Source organism: Thamnophis sirtalis, unplaced genomic scaffold (assembly GCF_051295495.1).
Source record: "Thamnophis sirtalis isolate CommonGarterSnake01/CBP01778 unplaced genomic scaffold, rThaSir2_p1.2 scaffold_16, whole genome shotgun sequence".
NCBI lineage: Eukaryota > Metazoa > Chordata > Lepidosauria > Squamata > Natricidae > Thamnophis > Thamnophis sirtalis.
The window spans coordinates 4,135,026-4,154,278 of NW_028261396.1; the positions used below are offsets into that span (position 1 = coordinate 4,135,026).

General features: G+C 44.2%; 1 protein-coding gene across 1 annotated transcript; it reads right to left on the bottom strand.

Moving 5' to 3' along the window:
* Positions 1–1,462: 1,462 nt before the first annotated feature.
* On the bottom strand, positions 1,463–17,356 carry RSAD2 (radical S-adenosyl methionine domain containing 2). Its single transcript, XM_087702730.1, has 6 exons — positions 16,952–17,356; positions 13,234–13,395; positions 11,665–11,894; positions 7,459–7,608; positions 5,789–5,821; positions 1,463–1,806 (listed from the first exon to the last, which is right to left on the bottom strand). The coding sequence occupies exons 1-6, from the start codon at positions 17,241–17,243 to the stop codon at positions 1,642–1,644; spliced, it is 1,032 nt and encodes a 343-aa protein (XP_087558856.1). The 5' UTR covers positions 17,244–17,356; the 3' UTR covers positions 1,463–1,641.
* Positions 17,357–19,253: the final 1,897 nt, after the last annotated feature.

Consider the following 19,253-nt stretch of genomic DNA (forward strand, 5'->3'; position numbering starts at 1 on the left):
TTCCCTTTTTTTGCCCAGGACCTCAAACCACATGGTCCTGTCCACCATTAAACCATCTTTCCAAGCAGTCTCCATGTTTCCAGTGTCTTTTTCCCCACTTGGAACTGAACCCAGATGGGCATTTCTTTGAACATTCCCAATGAACTGATCGGCTGAATTCTAGCATCCTGCAAAAGGAAATCTATGAATATAGACTGCATGGATAAATCAGAATGAGTGAGTGAGTGAATGAATGAATGAGTTTGCGGGAAAAATTACTCAAATGACATACTTTTAAATCATGTTTATTGAATTTATATAGCTACCAGCCTCCGTATACGATTCCCGAGCGCTCACAAAGAGTTAAAAACAATATTAAAACAGAAACGAAAAATATATATAAAATAATGAAAACAATATGAACCATAAAACTATATCACAAAATAAAACAAATCTTCTTTTATTTTTGGTAGATTATTCCAAAAACATATTGACCATCATCAGTCATAAGTAAATTCTGTTAAAAAACGATGAGTGGAAATACTCTCGTTTCACTTCCACAATTTGCAAACGAAGTTGCAGGAGCCAGTGTTACACTTTCACATAGTATTTTGAGGTAAGAAACACAGAAAAAGTCTCAAATTGGTTTTCTGCAGTAGTGCAAACAAAACTCACACCCCCACACCCCCCCCAAACAAAAGTACCTTAGAAAAATGCAAATAATATTGACCCCGGATAGCCCTACTCCCATGGGGCCATGCAACGTTGGCCTTTATTTTGCCTTCCTATTCTCATGCTTCTCCTAGAAACATTAAAGTCACTTGAAAATTGCCAACTCAATTTGCAAATTGTACTGATTTCATTTCCAGTAACGCACCTGCGATAACCATGGCAAGTTAAGACTTCTGCTGCACCTTCCTTTTTTTGCTGATAATTTGTCCCAAGATCTTAGTTTAAAATTATCCTGACCTTACATAGGTAAATTGGTATCGATGCATTCGTGTGTTGAAAAAAGACAATCGCGAATCTTTTTATTGTTATTATTTTATATAGAAGCAGCAACTATTGGCATTAAATATTTCAAAATTCATCTCTGCAATCCTAAAACATGGCAGCAGCAAACCTCTTGTTTCCCAGTATTCCATGTTTCGTTTCGTTTCACTTTATTTGTATGCCGCCCTTTTCCCTGGGGAGACTCAGGACGGCTCACAGTTCAAAAGGGGGGGGAAGGACAAACAATTTACAACATAAAAGCGCTACATCGTTTAAGAACTCAACAGTCATACAATTCGAGTGGGGTGCTTTGCGGAAGGTCTGGAGGGTGGTGAGGGTCCGGATCTCCACGGGGAGCTCGTTCCAGAGGGTCGGAGCAGCCACCGAGAAGGCTCTCCTCCGGGTAGTTGCCAGTCTACACTGGCTGGCTGATGGAATTCGGAGGAGGCCTAATCTATGCGATCTTATCGGTCTAGTGGAGGTAATGTTTGACTATTGGACAAGTGTCTTTCTAAAGCCAACATATTCTGTGCTTGGTGCAATTCACTGTTTGTGAACAAAACATTACTTTTTTCTTTTTTTGCATAAAGCAACATTGACATACCATCATCTAGAGTAAAATAAGTACACTTTGTGCTTGCCGACGTTTCCAGCAAATAACAGGTTGGATCACCACTGCAGGGCCATATCTCTTTTGCTCCAGACGTATTTGCCTCCTCGCTTGAGAAACATATTTTCATCAAAGCCACTGCACTGTATAGCATTATTTACCCCTACATCCAGGATTGACCGAGAAGGCTCTTTCCGGCCATTGACGCAGTTGAGAAAACGCATCTGGGAAAAAACACCACGAAAGGAATTTACAGCGGAAGAGAATTAACATCTGGGTACAGCTGTTCTACCAAACCACCAAATCGCTTGAAGTTAGTGCCTAATTCCAATCCTGCAAATGACTTCACGTAATTGTATTTATGGGAATGTTATTAATATTTAAGGCTCTGAATGATACCCAAACCCAGAATGTATTTGTTTTTTAGCTCACGTGTAAAGATTTCACAACAGATCGTAATTCCCTTCCTTCAGTGACATCAGAATTTTGTAGTCACTGAGTGAACAGTTGTTTGTTTAAGAGCCAAGGTGGCGCAGTGGGTAGAGTGCAGTACTGCAGGCCACTTCAGCTGACTGCAGTTCTGCAGTTCGGCTGTTCAAATCTCACCGGCTCAAGGTTGACTCAGCCTTCCATCCTTCCGAGGTGGGTAAAATGAGGACCCGGATTGTTGTTGGGGGGCAATATGCTGACTCTGTAAACTGCTTAGAGAGGGCTGAAAGCCCTATGAAGCGGTATATAAGTCTAACTGCTATTGCTATTAAAACTGCTATTGTTGAGGAATAGAAACGAAACAACAAAAACAGCAGCATAGACCAAATTGTCTGAAAAGTCTTCTCAGAAACCATTTATTTATTTATTTATTTATGTATTTATTTATTTATTTATTTATTTATTTATTTTATTTTATTTATTTTATTTTATTTTATTTATTTATTTATTTATTTATTTATTTATTTATTTATTTATTTATTTATTTATTTATTTATTTATTTATTTATTTATTATTTATTTATTTATTTATTTATTTATTTATTTATTTATTTATTTATTTATTTATTTATTTATTTATTTGAACGATTTATAGGCCGCCCAATCCCGGAGGACTCCGGGTTACAACAAAGGGAAAAGAGAATAATAAAGAAATGAAAATAAAACAGGCGAAAATCAACACACCTACATACGTTATGATTGGGGCTGGACCTCAACAATGAGGTCAACAGCCCCAGGCCTGCCGGAATAGCCAGGTTTTAACAGCTTTTCTGAAAGCCATGAGAGTGGGTAGGGTCCGGATTTCTGGGGGTAGCTTGTTCCAAAGGGTCGGGGCAGCCACAGAGAAGGCCCTCCTCCGGGGAGCTGCCAGCCGACATTGTCTGGCTGATGGCATCTGAAGGAGGCCCACCCTGTGTGATCTCACCGGCCATTGGGAGGTATGTGGCAGTAGGCGGTCTCACAGGTATCCTGGCCCTAAGCCATGTAGGGCTTTAAAGATAATAACCAACACCTTGAATTGTGTCCGGAGACCAATAGGTAGCCAGTGCAGCTTGCGGAGGATAGATGTGACATGGGTGTACCTGGGTACACCCAATATCACTCGCACGGCCGCATTCTGAACTAGAAATTTAGAGGAGTCTACAGCCATGAGGGCGAACCTATGGCACACGTGCCACAGGTGGCATGCACACCCATATTTGCCGGCACAGCAGCCCTTCGCTCTAGTGTGCATGTGTGCGCCAGCCAGTTGATTTTCAACCTTCCAGGGGTCTGGGGGAGGCTGTTTTCGCCCTCCCCAGGCTTCAGGAATGCTTCAGGAAAGCTTTCCTGAACTACCGGTGGGGCCATTTTTCGCCCTCCTCAGGCTTCAGGAAAGGCTCCGGGGCCTAGAGAAAGCGAAAAACATGCCCAATAGAAGTTCATTTCCGAACTTCCGGTTGTCCTGTTGGGCCTGTTTTTCACCCTCCCCAGAGTCCGGAGGCTTTCCTAAAGCCTAGAGAGGGCAAAAACAGCCTCCCCTGTCTCCCTGGAGAGCTGGGGTAGGCCATTTTCGCCCTCCCCGGGCTTCAGAAAAGCTTCTGGAACCTGGGGAGGGCAAAAATCCCCCCCATTCAGGGGTCGCTCGCATATGCATGGAGTGTGTGTGTGTCACTCATGCATGCCCAGGTGGGGGTCACTTGCGCATGCCCAGCTGGGTGGGCACGTGTGCGCAATAGCGTGCACACCAGGGGTGGGTTTCAACCGGTTCGTGGCGGTCCCTGCGAACCGGTTGGTCGCTGAACCCGGAAGTAACTTCCGGGAACGGTGAAGGGCGCGCCCACCCGCCTGCGGTCCTTACCCGGTTTTGACGAGTTCTGCGCTTCCACGGGACGCATACAGTGCCTGCGCAATCATCCAGGAACAGCTGGAGTGTCGCGCAGACGCTAGTACGCATGCGTGCACCGTGCGCGTGCACGAGGACGCCGCCGGCTCCGTTCCAACCGAACCGGTTGGAACGGGGCGAGAAACCCACCCCTGGTGCACACGCTCAATTTTGGCACACTTTTAGAAAAAGGCCACTGGTCTATAGTTTCCCAAATACATGTTTGCAGATATCAATCAATTTGGTCTTGGCAAAAAAAACAAACCTAATTATCTCAGTCAAGGTATGGAGTGGACAAATCTTGATCTCAAGACAAACTGCAGAAATGATTAAAAGAAGAGTTTCATCCGGAGGTATAGTCTCCCACCAAAGCAGGGGAGTTAGGCCAAATCAATGTATACTCCAGAGTTGTAGAAAGAAATGAATTTATTTGAACTTCTAAATTTGCCTCAACCTTTCAGTTGTCCGTAACCAGGAATTAAAGATGGCCATCAAAGGACTCGGAGAAATGCTTATCTATGCTGTATCTCGATATTGTACTGACTGTCAAAAATGTTTCCCTCTTTCCCTTTTCTTTTAGCTTATTTATCTCAACATCTCAATTAAAGTGCCTGAGTTTTAAGCATGTGCATAAAATATACAGTGTACTGCACATATGTGCACTGCTCTAACTTTTGTAAACACTACAGAATGGACTTTTATTCCAATGCAGGGGCTGCACTGAATGCAATGGACTCACTTTCGAATAAACACATAGAGGATTTTTATTTAATGGACTTGGAATGAGGGGGGGGGGTTGTTAGGAAGAGAATCCATTAGTTTATGAATCTATTTTAAGTTAAAGAACACATTGAGGGGTGCTTGGTGCTCTCTGAGCTTGGTTTTTTTCCTTGCAGATATTTCTTTACCAAACCAGGTAACATATTATTATGTTACCTAGTGATCAGTGGTGGGTTTCAAATTTTTTTCGAACCTACTCTGTGGGTGTGGCCTCCTTTGTGGGAGTGGCTTGCTGGCCATGTGACCTGGTGGGAGTGGCTTGCCAGCCATGTGTTTTCTTTCTCCCTCCCTCCCTCCCTCCCTCTCTTTCTCTCTCTCTCCTTCCTTTTGTCTCTCTGTCCCTTTTTCTTTTTTTCCTTTCATCTCTCTCTCACTTTTTCTTTCTTTTTTTCTTTTTTCCTTTTTTCTTTCTTTCTTCCTTCCTTTCTTTCTCTTTCTCTTTCGGTTTCTCTTTCTCTCTGTGTGTGTGAGTCTGTGTGTGTGTGTGTGTGTGTGTGTGTGTGTGTGTGGTGGGTTGCAAAAATTTGACAAACCGGTTCTACTGAACTGGTGCAAACTGGTAGGAACCCACCTCTGCTAGTGATATTATAGTAATGGGTAACGAAATGTCTGCAGGAAAAACAGCAAATCTCAGAGCGCACCAAGGACTCCTCATTTCAACTCTGAATTGTGCATTTTCTCCTTTAATTGAAAGAATACATTATTCACAGCAGCACTTGATCACATAAGTGATGCAAATGACACTATTGCATCACATTGACGGACTTGCCCAAAACGATGTAAACACAATGGAAATTTTCATCTCTTGTATCCAAAATCAATGGCTCTACGGTCCACCAAATCAGGTTTTCCCCCTACAAGGGAGATTTATACCTGAGGACTAATATTTGATCAGCTCTGTTTAATACTAAACTGCAATATGCTTTGTTGATTTCAGGGGATTATACTTCCAAGAAGTATAAGTCGTGATCCTTCTGTGACAAGGACTGAAATGAAGCTCTTGATTTCAGAAACAGGAGGGGAAAAAAATTTCAAAATACAGAGCAAATAAAACGACAAGCAAAATGACTTACATATTCATCCAGAATTAAGTAGGAATCCCTCATCTGTGAAAAGATGGGAAAGCAGCAACTTTAATTCACCATAATGTATAACTATATATTTAGAGCAGTTGTTCCCAAAGTGAGGCCCACGCCCCACCGGGAGGGGGGGGAATTTAGCAGTAGCAATAGCAGTTAGACTTATATACCGCTTCATAGGGCTTTCAGCCCTCTCTAAGCGGTTTACAGAGTCAGCATATTGCCCCCACAGTCTGGGTCCTCATTTTACCCATCTCAGAAGGATGGAAGGCTGAGTCAACCTTGAGCCGGTGAGATTTGAACCGCCGAACTGCAGCTTCGCAGTCAGCTGAATTGGCGCAGTGGTTAGGGTGCAGTGTGGTGGGGGGGGAGGGAAATCAAAGGATGGGGAAAGAGTTGTTTTCATTCCTTTAATGTCTAAATTGAAAGAAACTGACATTCTACAAAAGTTAAAATTCTGTTGAACCCAGCATGAATTTGTGGTTTTGCAAAATCTAATTTTTGATTTTGATTTGATTTGATTTGATTGACATTTGTAGGCCGCCCTTTTCCCTGAGGGGACTCAGGGCGGCTCACATAAAATCAGGGAAGGGGAAATGCAAACAGTAACATAGACACATATAATTTTTTCCTCCTGAATGTCCCTATTGAGACTATTCACAACCAACAGGTATGTGATGCATTAAAATATTACCCTGTTTCCCTGAAAATAAGACCTCCCTGGACAATAAGCCCAATCGGGCTTTTGAGTACATGTGCTAAAATAAACCCTCCCTGAAAATATTGCAACACAGGAGCAGTCATGAGGTGACCACATTCGCTTCCTTCTGCACCTCAAAGATAGTAAGACCTCCCTGAAAATAGGGCCAAGTGCTTATTTCTGGGGTCAAAAGAAAATAAGATCCTGTCTTATTTTGGGGGAAACAGGGTATTACTGTATTTATGGTACAGTAATAGTGGAGTTTTATACGTCTAATTGTTATAGGGGACCAGTGCTTAAGAAATGATTAAGTCATGACTCTTAATTTCTGATGCAATTGCTTGCAATAGTGTTAATAAGAAATGTGCAGCAATTCTCCTTGGTATAGTCCTGGGCATTGAGACTCCTAACAATACAAATTCCAAAACTACAAGCATTTTAACAAATCCCCATTTAAAAAAAAGCTTTCCTGTAGCAAAAGAAAAAAAGAACCTGGGTATTTCCACTTTGCTGTAAGCCAGTGGTTCCCAAACTTGGCAACTTTAAGACTTGTGGACTTCAACTCCCAGAATTCTCCAGCCAGCAGAGCAAACTTGGCAACTTTAAGACTTGTGGACTTCAACTCCCAGAATTCTCCAGCCAGCAGAGCAAACTTGGCAACTTTAAGACTTGTGGACTTCAACTCCCAGAATTCTCCAGCCAGCAGAGCAAACTTGGCAACTTTAAGACTTGTGGACTTCAACTCCCAGAATTCTCCAGCCAGCAGAGCAAACTTGGCAACTTTAAGACTTGTGGACTTCAACTCCCAGAATTCTCCAGCCAGCAGAATTCTGGGAGTTGAAGTCCACAAGTCTTAAAGTTGCCAAGTTTGGGAACCACTGCTGTAAACCATCAGCATTAGGACCTCTAATGCCAAACAATAAATATATGGCTTTCAAAGTGTATGAACAATCAGCATGATTACCTTTTGATTAGATTCGGGGACTAAGCATGGGAGATCTTTATGACGATGCACAAATCGTTCAAAATCTTCAGCGCTGATGATGAATCTTTCAGCCTCCCTAAGAGATTCTTCCCCTGTATTTTCTCCTTCGATGAGCAAGCACTGAAATATCTAGAGAGCATCAAGTACATGACGATTAAGAGAGAACTCTTGCTGGTCACGATTGCTGTGCAATAGAACAATACCACCAAGAAAATCTAATGAAAGTTTTTAATTGTGTAAATCGGTTGTCGGGCAGCATATACGTGTATTGTTATTATGCAGTATGGGTAATTTGCAATTATATCCATAGTCAAAGATTGGTGAAAACTTTGGCTTCTGGATTTTGTGCTTGAGATGGAAGTGTAGGAAGTTAGCACCCACCCTTCTCCTAGGACAGTGGTTCCCAAACTTGGCAACTTTAAGACTTGTGGACTTCAACTCCCAGAATTCTCCAGCCAGCTCTGCTGGCTGGAGAATTCTGGGAGTTGAAGTCCACAAGTCTTAAAGTTGCCAAGTTTGGGAACCACTGTCCTAGAAAAATGAAATATTTTAAGAAATATTAAAAGGGCAGAATATTTCCCCTAAAAGGCAGGCAGAAACTCAGCCCCTCCTCCCTCCCTTTGTCAATGGGCCATTAAGGCCTGGCCAGACTACTCTACATAACGAAGATCTGCCTCCTTCAGGCATAGCCATAACAGGAATCCCAGAGCTCTTTCATTACATCATCACCCAGCAAGGCTCAATCAAGCTTGGCATTCAGGACAGCTTAGAGATGCCCCTGCATAGCCCCATGGGAGTCTGACAACCAAACAGACTACAAGCTCAGATTCAAAGCCCAACAGAGGGTATAAATCTCCCTCACCCATGCGCCTTTTTGCCCAGGATGTCAAACCATGTGATCCTGTCCACCATTAAACCATCTTTCCAAGCAGTCTCCATGTTCCAAGTGTCTTTCTCCCCACTTGGAACTGAACCCAGAAGGACATTTCTTCCAACAGAAGAAAATAAAACTTTGATTCTGAGTTTTGCTGATTGGATCAGTTTGCTGTTATAGAAAATGGCTCATGCAGATTAAGTATGCAAAAATTAAAAAGTTGAGGCTGAAATGTTAGTATTTGAGTCTGCTGTGCTAAAAAGAATCGGAAGTCAAAGCTTTCGTTTCATTTTCTACCTTTAACCTACATTTTTTTTTCTTCTCTTTTCCCCTCTCTCGTTTTTCTGTTTTCATGTTCTTTTGTATTTTATAACTCGATAAGCTTAATAAAATTATTAAAGAAGACTGATGAAAAGTATTAAGTCTATTTATTTATTTATTTATTTATTTATTTATTTATTTATTTATTTATTTATTTATTTGTCTTGTATGCCGCCCACTCCCGGAGGACTCCGGGCGGCTCACAAAAGACAAGGGAAAGGGGGAAAACGAGACAAAGACAACATATTAAAAACAAAACCAACATTCACAATTTCCGTGGAGGTAGATGCTTCTCAGCTCCCCCCAGCCTGCTGGAACAGCCAGGACTTGGTGGCTTTGCGGAAGGCTGGGAGGGTAGTAAGGGTCCGGATCTCCACGGGGAGATCGTTCCAGAGGGCTGGAGCTGCAACAGAGAAGGCCCTCCCCCGGGGAGTCGCCAGCCGACATTGGCTGGCAGATGGAATCTGGAAGAGACCTAACCTGTGCGATCTAATTGGTCTGAGAGAGGTAATTGGCAGGAGGCGGTCTCTCAGGTACCCAGGTCCGATGCCATGTAGGGCTTTATAGGTAGCGACCAGCACCATGAATTATTGGTTAGAGCAGTGTTTCTCAACCTTGGCAACTTTAAAAAGTATGGACTTTAACTTCCACAATGCTAGCTGGGGAATTCTGGGAGATGAAGTCCACACACCTTAAAGTTGCCAAGGTTGAGAAACACACTGGGTGTGCAAAATGCTTCAGACTTGAATCGTTCTGAACTGAACTCAAAACATATTGTTCCAAATCCAGAGTTTCTTGTGTCTGTACAAGGACACTTTTCTAAGTATGGATCAGCTCTTTTAAGTTCTTTGGAAGCATGAAGCAGCTTGGAACAACTTTGGTATAGTGGGAACCAGTTGCCGGATTACACAAAACATCCAATTTTTAATGTTTAAAAATTTTCTGTACAACCCTGATATCGGGCTCATCTTTCTGCTTAATCAAATATTCAGATTAAAGTTATGGAATACTGTAGCAATAATTATATTAGTCCCAAGCAAAGCTAATTTGGCTGGCTATCTTGTTAATAGGATGGTCAGCTGTTACAGACTCCTCTGAGATGATTGTATTGAGATCAGAGATTTATACTAGGAAGTGCAGATGGTTAAAAAAGAACATTTAAAATTTTGAGTTTCAAATAGAACTCCATTTTGGTGACAAGATAGATCAGAAAAGAAAAAGGTAGACGAATAAGTTATGTTATATTTGGAATACTGTACATACTCAAGTATAAGCCTAGTTTTTCAGCCCACTTTTTGGGCTGAAAAAAGCCGCCTCGGCTTATACTCGAGTCAGTGAAAAATTTGCCCAAAATGGAGGAGAAAAAGGGGCGGGGCCATGCCGCTGGGTGACGCTCGTGAATGGCCCAGCGCCCCTGAGTTTCCCCTCCCTCTGTGTCAGTTTGCCGCGCAGCGTGCACCGCACCATCCCCCCTCCTCACGTTCTAATGTAATGCAGGGCTATCTTACGATTCCCCTTCCTCCCCCTCCTGCCGCTCTGCAACGATGTCCCACCTCCTCCTTGTTATGGCAAGCAGCCACATAGCGATGTCCCACCTCCTCTGGTACAGTGATCCAATGATAGGAATCACTGTGCCGTGTGTCATAGGAGGCGGGACATCATCATCACAGTGGGACATCAGCATCATGAGGTGAGTGAAGTATTTCATTGAATACACCGGTATTGTGTGATAATAATTTGTTATGCAGAGCAAATTTTTATAATGGCTACTGTATATTTAATGGGCACAGGCAGGCTGTATATGTTATTCAATGGGCAATGGCATTATTGGTATCTATTTTTATTTTTGAAATTTATCGGTAGCTGCTGCATTTCCCACCCTAGGCTTATACTCGAGTCAATAACTTTTCCAGTTTTTTGTGGTACAATTAGGTGCCTCGGCTTATATTCGGGTCGGCCTATACTCGAGTATATACGGTAAGTAAATACGTCTATGTATGTTCAGCAAAGGATGAAGGAATGGTTTTCAAAAGAGGCAGAGCCTTATAGTCAACTAACTTACTGCCATCTAATGGATGCTGAAGACATTGTGATATATACACAACATGAATGGGGATTTCTAAAAACCCTTTGCCAAAATGTCAAGGGCAAATAATCCTTAAATGCAAAATAGTTAAAATTTTCCTACTTTTAGGACTCTGCAAATTGCAGTGGTCAAGGTATGATAGATCAATACCATCACTATAGTTTTGATGGTGGTTTATATTAGCCTAAGTTGTAGCAATTTAATAAAGATGATTAGCAGTAAATTGATGTCTAGTGGTAAATTCCCAAGTGATCTACAGCAGATTCTGACTCTTAATATTTTAGCAATAGTAACCATAAAATTATTTCCTTCCTCAGGCCAAATTAGAAAACTGAAAGCAAAATAATGAATGCTGGGAGTGATTAAAAAGAAATGCATAGATGGATGTTTCTACCTGTATATCCATATATGTGTCCTTAGTTTCTTTTGAAGAAACTGGTGGATTGCAAATCCTTTAATTTAAATTATATTACTTTGCATCAAGTCCAGATTCCTTTAAGGGACTGAAGTTAACTTTTCCAAGAGGTCAGAAAAACAATGGACAGGATAATGGCAAAACCTGAACCAGGTCAGAGAGAGAGAGAGAGAGAGAGAGAGAGGGAGGGAGGGAGGGAGGGAGGGAGGGAGGGAGGGAGAGGGGGAGAGGGAGGGAGAGGGAGGGATAGGGAGGGAGGGGGAGAGAGAGGGAGGGAGAGAGAGGGAGGAAGGGAGGGAGAGAGAGAGAGGGAGGGAGGGAGGGAGAGAGGGAGACACACACACACACACACACACACACACCCTTTTTAAGAATATGAAGGTGTTGTTCTCTTTGTTTTAAAAATATTTTAGGGGTCCTACCCATTATAGCTAATATTTCCCCCACTTCACAATACTAAAACGTATGCTGCCTCTTTTCTGCTCTTACCTTCCAGCGGACAGGATTTAGAGCTTTGATCTTCTCATTCATGTCTTCTTCCACATTGAAACGGTTGATCACGGAATTTATCTTGAAAGCCACGTTGTATTTTTGGCACCACGTCTTCAGCTTTTCAAGGTTTTCAACATGATTTTTCTTTCCTTGCCCTCGGCCAATTAAAACATTGACTTCTTCATTGAAGCTATCGCAAGAGACAGCCAGAATATCTAGATATTCCCCTAAAACAGATAAGAGTGCACTAGTATTTAATGCCACCAGCCAATTGTCATCTAAATTTATCAAGTTCTAGTTGTGCGATGGCGAAGCTGTGGCATGTGATCCACAGGTAGCACACGGAGCCATATCTGCCAGCATACAGGGTGACAATTCAATTCAATTTAGATTATTAGATTATCAGATAATAATCAGCTCCAGCGCTCATTGAACAGCTGATTCTTGGCCTTCCAGAGGGCTGGGGGACGCCGTTTTAAACCTCCCCAGGCTTCAGGAAAGCCTCAGGAACCTGGGGAAGGTGAAAAACAGACCCAACAGGCCAACTGGAAGTTTGGAAACTATCTGCTTTCGGCTTCCGGAGGGCCTCCGTGGGAAGGCAGTTTTGCCTCCCCAGGCTTCAGGAAAGCCTCCAGAGCCTGGGGAGAGTGAAAACTGCCCCCCCCGCATGGGGTGGTGGTGGTCGCGTGCACCAGTGGCAAGTGCACATTGCATTGTGGTGTGGGCACGTGTACATGCGCTATCACACACGGGCGGACAATTCTGGCACACATTTACACCACTGTTCTAGGTGAATAACCATTACCCTGACTATTCTCTTTTGGATGGTTACATTCCTTTTATTACTTCATCCAGTTAATCAGCGTAACAAATATATTATGAGCCACGGTGGCACAGTGGTTTGAACGCAGTACTGCAGGCTGTTTCTGCTGACTGCTGGCTGCCAGCAATCTGACAGTTTTGAATCTCACCAGGCTCAAGGTTGACTCAGCCTTCCATCTTTCCAAGGTCAATAAAATAAGGACCTAGATTGTTGGGGACAATAGGCTGACTGTGTAAACCGCTTAGAGAGGGCTGTAAATGAAGTGGTATATACGTATTTTTCCGACTATAATACACACTGGAGTATAAGACCCACCAAGATTTTGAAGAGGTAATTTTTAAAAAAAAGTTTTTGCACTCTTCAGGCCTCCCAAATCCTTTGCACACGTCATTTTTTTGTGAAAAACAAGGCATGTAGAGAATTTGAGAAGTCTGCAAAGTGCTTCTGGGGGCTGGGGGGGGGCAAAAACGAGCAAAAAATGGCCCATTTTTTGCTCGTTTTTGCCCCCCCCCAGCTCCCAGGAGCACTTTGCAGGCCTCCCAAACCCTCTGGACGTCCATTTTTGAGAAGGGGGCAGGGATTTTGGAGGTCAACAATGCTGTATTCAGTGTATAAGACGCAACCAGATTTTCACCCTCTTTTTTGCGGGGGGAAAGGTGCATCTTATACTCCAAAAAATACGGTAAGTCTGAGCACCATTGCTACTATATAATGCTAGAAGAGTTGCTTATAATTTCTCTTACCATAACATTTGAACCATCTCTCTTTAATCATGCTGCCATTGGTCACAATGCTAACACTCGGCAACTTTAGCTCCTCCTTGCAAAATTGGACCAGCTTTCCGACAAACTCGCCCCGCTCGTGCAGAAACGGTTCCCCACCTGAGAAGTTTATTTTCTCCATACCTGGGATGTGCCAGAGAGAACAAGAAAGTGATAGGAACATTCAAGCAGTACACCCACTGCAAGAACACATAACAATAATAATAACAACAATAACAATAACAATAACAACAATAATAACAATACTAGCAATAGTAACAATACTAACAATAGTAACAATAACAATAATAACAATAAAAACCTCTAGGTTTTCTATAGCAATAGCAATAGGAGTTAGACTTATATACCGCTTCATAGGGCTTTCAGCCCTCTCTAAGCGGTTTACAGAGTCAGCATATCGCCCCCCCACAGTCTGGGTCCTCATTTCACCCACCTCGGAAGGATGGAAGGCTGAGTCAACCTTTGAGTCGGTGAGATTTGAACCGCTGAACTGCAGATAAGAGTCAGCTGTAGTGGCCTTCAGTACTGCACCCCTAACCACTGCGCCACCTCGGCTCTCTTACTTACACGAGCCCATCTAAATTATTTCAGAGTAAGCAAAATATCTTTGCCATCCTTAAGGCATGTCACAACTTTTGAGCACCCTTAAGGTTTGGAAAGATTAAAAATTTGGCACGCCCTAAAATATGCATGCAAGCCAAAATGGTATCTGTTGTATGTGTGTGTGTTTGTACGCGCATGCACACTTGTGACTTCAAGTCATTATTGACTTCTAACACTGCTTGGACTAGTTCCTGCTGTTTTTCTGATATTGTTTTCCAGAAGTGGTTTGACATTTCCTCCTTTCTAGGGCTGAGTGGGAGTGACTGGCCCAGGCCACCCAGGTAATTTGTGCCCATATGGAGATTATAATTCATGCTCTCCTAGTTTCTACCCCGGTGCCTGAGCCACTACATCAAATAGGCTGTCATTGGAGCATTCCCACGTACTTTTCTTGATTACAATTTGGAGGGCATTATTATGGTTTGTCGCAGTCAACTCAATGTTTACACTGGATTGGCATTTCTGTCCATCCATTAAGTCCTTCCACGGGACACTGGATAGGCAGATGTTTCAATGGCATTCACTGCAGGATGTAAGCTATTCAAAATAGGAGCCAAGGTGGCGCAGTGGTTAGGGGGCAGTACTGCAGGCGACTTCAGCTGACTGTTATCTGCAGTTCAGTGGTTCAAATCTCACCGACTCAGGGTTGACTCAGCCTTCCATCCTTCCGAGGTGGGTAAAATGAGGACCCAGATTATTGTTGGGGGCGATATGCTGACTCTGAAAACCGCTTAGAGAGGGCTGAAAGCCCTATGAAGCGGTAGATAAGTCTAACTGCTATTGCTATTGCTATCTATCTATCTATCTATCTATCTATCTATCTATCTATCTATCTATCTATCTATCGTATTGTTGGGGGCAATATGCTGACTCTGAAAACCGCTTAGAGAGGGCTGAAAGTCCTATGAAGCGGTATGTAAGTCTAACTGCTATTGCTATTGCTAAAATAAAGCTGCCTTTTGCAATTGACTGAAGGTGATGTTGTCAATTCTGATAGCCGGAGCCCGGGATGGCGAACCTATGGCACGCGGAGCCTTTTGTCAGGGCATGTGAGGGGTTGCCCTGTCAGCTGGCCAGCGCGCATGTGTGCGATGGCAAGCTGAGTTCAGCCTTTTTTTAAAGCCATTTTTTGCCCTCCCTCAGGCTCCAGAGGCTTTATAGGAGCCTGGGGAGGGTGAAAACAGCCTCCCCTACCCTCCCCGGAGGCTTCAGGAGTTTCCCTGAAGCATCCGGAGGGCAAAAAATGGCGGGTGGGGTGGGTTTCAAAAATTGTTGGAACCTACTCTGTGGGTGTGGCCTCCTTTGTGGGAGTGGCTTGGCACCCATGTGACCGGATATGAAGATGCCGATGACACTTGTCAGAACCACCTTAAATTACCTCACACACAGCACTGTATATATAATGTTGTGTTTGTGCTGATAAATAAATAAAGGGAGACTAGTATAGATCTATTTCAAGCTATTTAGCTCTCATCAGCTAGCCATACCCTTGCTGGAATTCGAACCTGCGCTATATTGCATCTTAGGCAGATGTGTTAACCACTAAGCCACAGAGTTCGACTCCTTATCAGCTAAGCCAGGGTGAAAGGTTACAACCCTATATATATATATATATATATATATATATATATATATATATATATATATATATATATATATATATATATATATATATATATATATATATATATATATATATATATATATATATATATATATATATACACACACACACACACACACACACACACACACACCGTATTTTCCGGACTATAAGACGCACCTAGCTTTTGGGGAGGAAAACAAGAAAACAAACCTGCCTTTGCCTCCCAACAATTTGCCTCCTTGCAGAAAACAGCCTGGTCATCTTCAGCACAGCCTGATTTAGCAGGAGCAGCTGATTAGTGGGTGGATCAGGCACCCCAAATACCGCTTATCAGCTGTTCCAGGCTGCGGGGATTGCCACTGCCCATCGCCAGTGCTGCCGCCTCCACACACCCAATTTTCTGTCTCAGCACATCCCATTTTCGGCCTCCGCGTGGGAGAGAGAGGAAGGCAAGGAAGGAGAAGGAGAGGAAGGAGAAGGAGAGGAAGGAGAAGTGGAAGGGGGAGAAGAAGGAGAGGAAGAAGAATGGGAAGAAGAAAGAGAGATAGGAGAGGAAGGGGAAGGAGAAGAAGAAACACAGAAAGGAGAGGAAGGAAAAGGAGAGGAAGGAGAAGAGGAAGGAGAAGGAGAGGAGAGGTAGGAGAGGAAGGGGAAGGAGAAGAAAGAAAGGAAGGAGAGGAAGGAGAAGGGAAGGGGAAGAAGAAGAAGAAGAAGAAGAAGAAGAAGAAGAAGAAGAAGAAGAAGAAGAAGAAGAAGAAAAAGAAGAAGAGGGGAGAGGAAGGAGAAGAAGGAGAGGTAGGACAGGAAGGAGAAGTGGAAGGGGAAGAAGAAGGAGAGGAAGGAGAGGAAGAAGAATGGGAAGAAGGAGAGATAGGAGAGGAAGGGGAAGGAGAAGAAGAAACACAGAAAGGAGAGGAAGGAAAAGGAGAGGAAGCAGAAGAGGAAGGAGAGGAGAGGTAGGAGAGGAAGGGGAAGGAGAACAAAGAGAGGAAGGAGAGGAAGGAGAAGGGAAGGGGAAGAGGAGAAGAAGAGGAGGAGGAGGAGGAGAGAGGAAGGAGAAAGAGAGGAAGGAGAAGAGGAAGGGGAAGGAGAGGTAGGACAGGAAGGAGAAGTGGAAGGGGAAGAAGAAGGAGAGGGAGGAGAGGAAGGGGAAGGAGAAGGGGAAAAAGAAGAAGAAACACAGGAAGGAGAGGAAGGAAAAGGAGAGGAAGGAGAAGAGGAAGGAGAAGGAGAGGTAGGAGAGGAAGGGGAAGGAGAAGAAGAAAGAGGGGAAGGAGAGGAAGGAGAAGAGGAAGAAGGAGAAGATCTTAAACTTCCATCTAGTAGTTTGGTACCCCAGAAGCCTGAAGCTAGAGGTAGAGGCGATCTGGTGCCCTCCACGAGACTTCGGATGACCGATGCGCTCCATCCCTTCCGCCACTGGCTCCCCTTCCATCCCCTCCGGAGCCAGCACGGGACAGGCTCCCTTACCGGCCTCCTTGAGCAACCGGAGCCCCCTCTTGGCCACCTGCAGCGGCAGGACGAACGAGGTCTTGGCGGTGTGGAAGCAGAAGCCGCACTTGTAGTTGCACTGCCGGGTGAAGTGGTAGTTGACGCTCAGCGGCACCGGCGGACGAAGCGCAGCGGGCGGCTCCGGAGCTGAGCTCGGGGAGACTCTCCGTCGGAGCGGCCCCCAAAGGCCGAGGACCGCCAGCCGGCTGCAGAGAGCGCTCAGGGCTTGGAGCAGGAGACGGAGGAGCTGGCGGGGAGGAGGCAAGTGCATCGCGGTGCCTTCGCTGGGCTTCTGCGTGGGGATTGCGGCGCTGGAGGGGAGAGCGCGGCTTTTGAACGGCCAGATAGCGGCGGGGATGGGATGATCGCCGCTCGGTTGATCCAAGTTTCGGTTTCCTTTACGTGGAAAGTGCTCGGTGTCGTTCAAGGTGGCTAGACTCGCGGCGCCCTTGGTGGGTGGGTGTGTTGTGTGCTGTGTGCTGCCAGGCGGAGTTCCCAGAGGAGATGCCAGAGGAAACGGCACCAGTTTAGAAGCTGGAAGTGGGCAGCGTTTTAGGACCAGAGGTCCCCAAACTTTCCAACTTTAAGACTTGTGTACTTATATACAAAATAAATCTGGGACTAAGAAATTCCAGATAGCTTATGATTAAGGTCAGGACCGATATAAATTGTTTAAAGCTAGCCTAGCAAGGAGGAGCTAAGTTCAATGTAAAGATGTTATCAATTTTCTATTCTTTTTTTCCAATATATTTTAGACTGTTTTTGTTAAAGATTTATACCGTGTATAGGTTCTGGGAAGTCGGGGGAGGGAAGGCTGGGGGGGGGGGGAGATTTAGTATTTAGTATTTTAGTATTTTATTGAAATTTATAGGCCGCCCTTTTCCCTGAGGGGACTCAGGGCGGCTTACAATCAAAAAAGGGGGGGGGTGCAAATACAAAAACAGTAGGTGAATAAAATAAGACAATAAAAACACAACTTGCATTCAACATTCAACACTCAGGTGGGGCGAATTAGGAACTTATCCCCAGGCCTGGGGGAGGGAGGGAGATGGGAGGGAGGGATGTATATTAGGCTTGACGAGGGGTGTTAGATTTTAATGTAATATGATTGCACATGTATACTGTCTTATCTTTTCTTTAAAATTAAGATATGTTAAGTATATTGATATGGAAGCATAAATACCATCAACATAGAAGGGAGTTTGCTCGGAAGTTGAAATACACCAAGGAGAGGAAGAGTGGGAAACAGAGGAGAGAAGAAAGATAGGAAGAGAGGGATCGGAGAGAGGGTGAAGGGGGGAAGATGAGGAGGATGAGGAGTGGAATGAAGAGAGAGGAGAAGGGGAAAGGAAGGGGAAGTAGAGTAGAAAAGGATGATGGAGGGAAGAAGGGAGGTAGGAGAGAGGTAGAAGAAAGAGGTGTATGGAGAGCAGAAGAGCTAATAATGGGTTTTTATCCTTCTGGGCATTGATGACAATAGCAATAGCAATAGTTAGACTTATATACCGCTTCAAAGGGCTTTCAGCCCTCTCTAAACGGTTTACAGAGTCAGCATATCGCCCACCCCCAACAATCCGGGTCCTCATTTCACCCACCTCAGAAGGATGGAAGGCTGAGTCAACCTTGAGCCAGTGAGATTTGAACCTCTGAACTGCAGTTAGCAGTCAGCTGAAGTGGCTGCAGCACTGCACTCTACCCACTGCGCCACCTCGGCTCTTGTTTAAACCAAGTTTAAACAAGAGGCCCAATGTGGGGCCCACCGCCCCACGGGGGAGGGGGGTATTTTTAATGGGGGCAATTTGAACCTTGTTGCCCCCATTAAAAATACCCCCCCCCGTGGGGCGTGGGCCTCACATTGGGAACCACTGGTGTAGGGTCTCCTGCTTGAGCAGGGGGTCGGACTAGATGACCTCCGAGGTTCCTTCCAATTCTGTTATCCTGTTCTGCTCTTTTCTACTCTACTCCTATTCTATTGTATTCCATTCTGCTCTGCTCTTATTCTATTTTATTCTGTTCTCTTCTGAATTTATTTGCATTTGCTTCGGATCCCAACCCCCTTTTTTCCTCCCTTCTTCAAAACAAACGAAAGGCAAATTTATCAGAGGCGCTCAGAGCCCTCCGTAAACTTTCACAAAACTTTCACTTTGGTGGAAGTCACCGGCTTCATTTCCCAAATCCTCTCGGTTTCCCTTTTTTTGTTCATAGCGTTCCCCGCTTCACTTTTGCACGGGGTTTCTTCAATCCTAACTTTCTCCCGGGTTAAGTTTCGGTTTCCCGATGC

Excerpts from the sequence above, each read along its gene's own strand:
- RSAD2 (XM_087702730.1), bottom strand. The coding sequence starts at position 17,243 with ATGCACTTGCCTCCTCCCCGCCAGCTCCTCCGTCTCCTGCTCCAAGCC. Across the intron at positions 11,895-13,233 it reads GAGATGGTTCAAATGTTATG|GGGAATATCTAGATATTCTG; the intron begins GTAAGAGAAATT and ends TATCTGTTTTAG. Across the intron at positions 1,807-5,788 it reads ACTTAATTCTGGATGAATAT|ATGCGTTTTCTCAACTGCGT; the intron begins GTAAGTCATTTT and ends GTTTTTTCCCAG.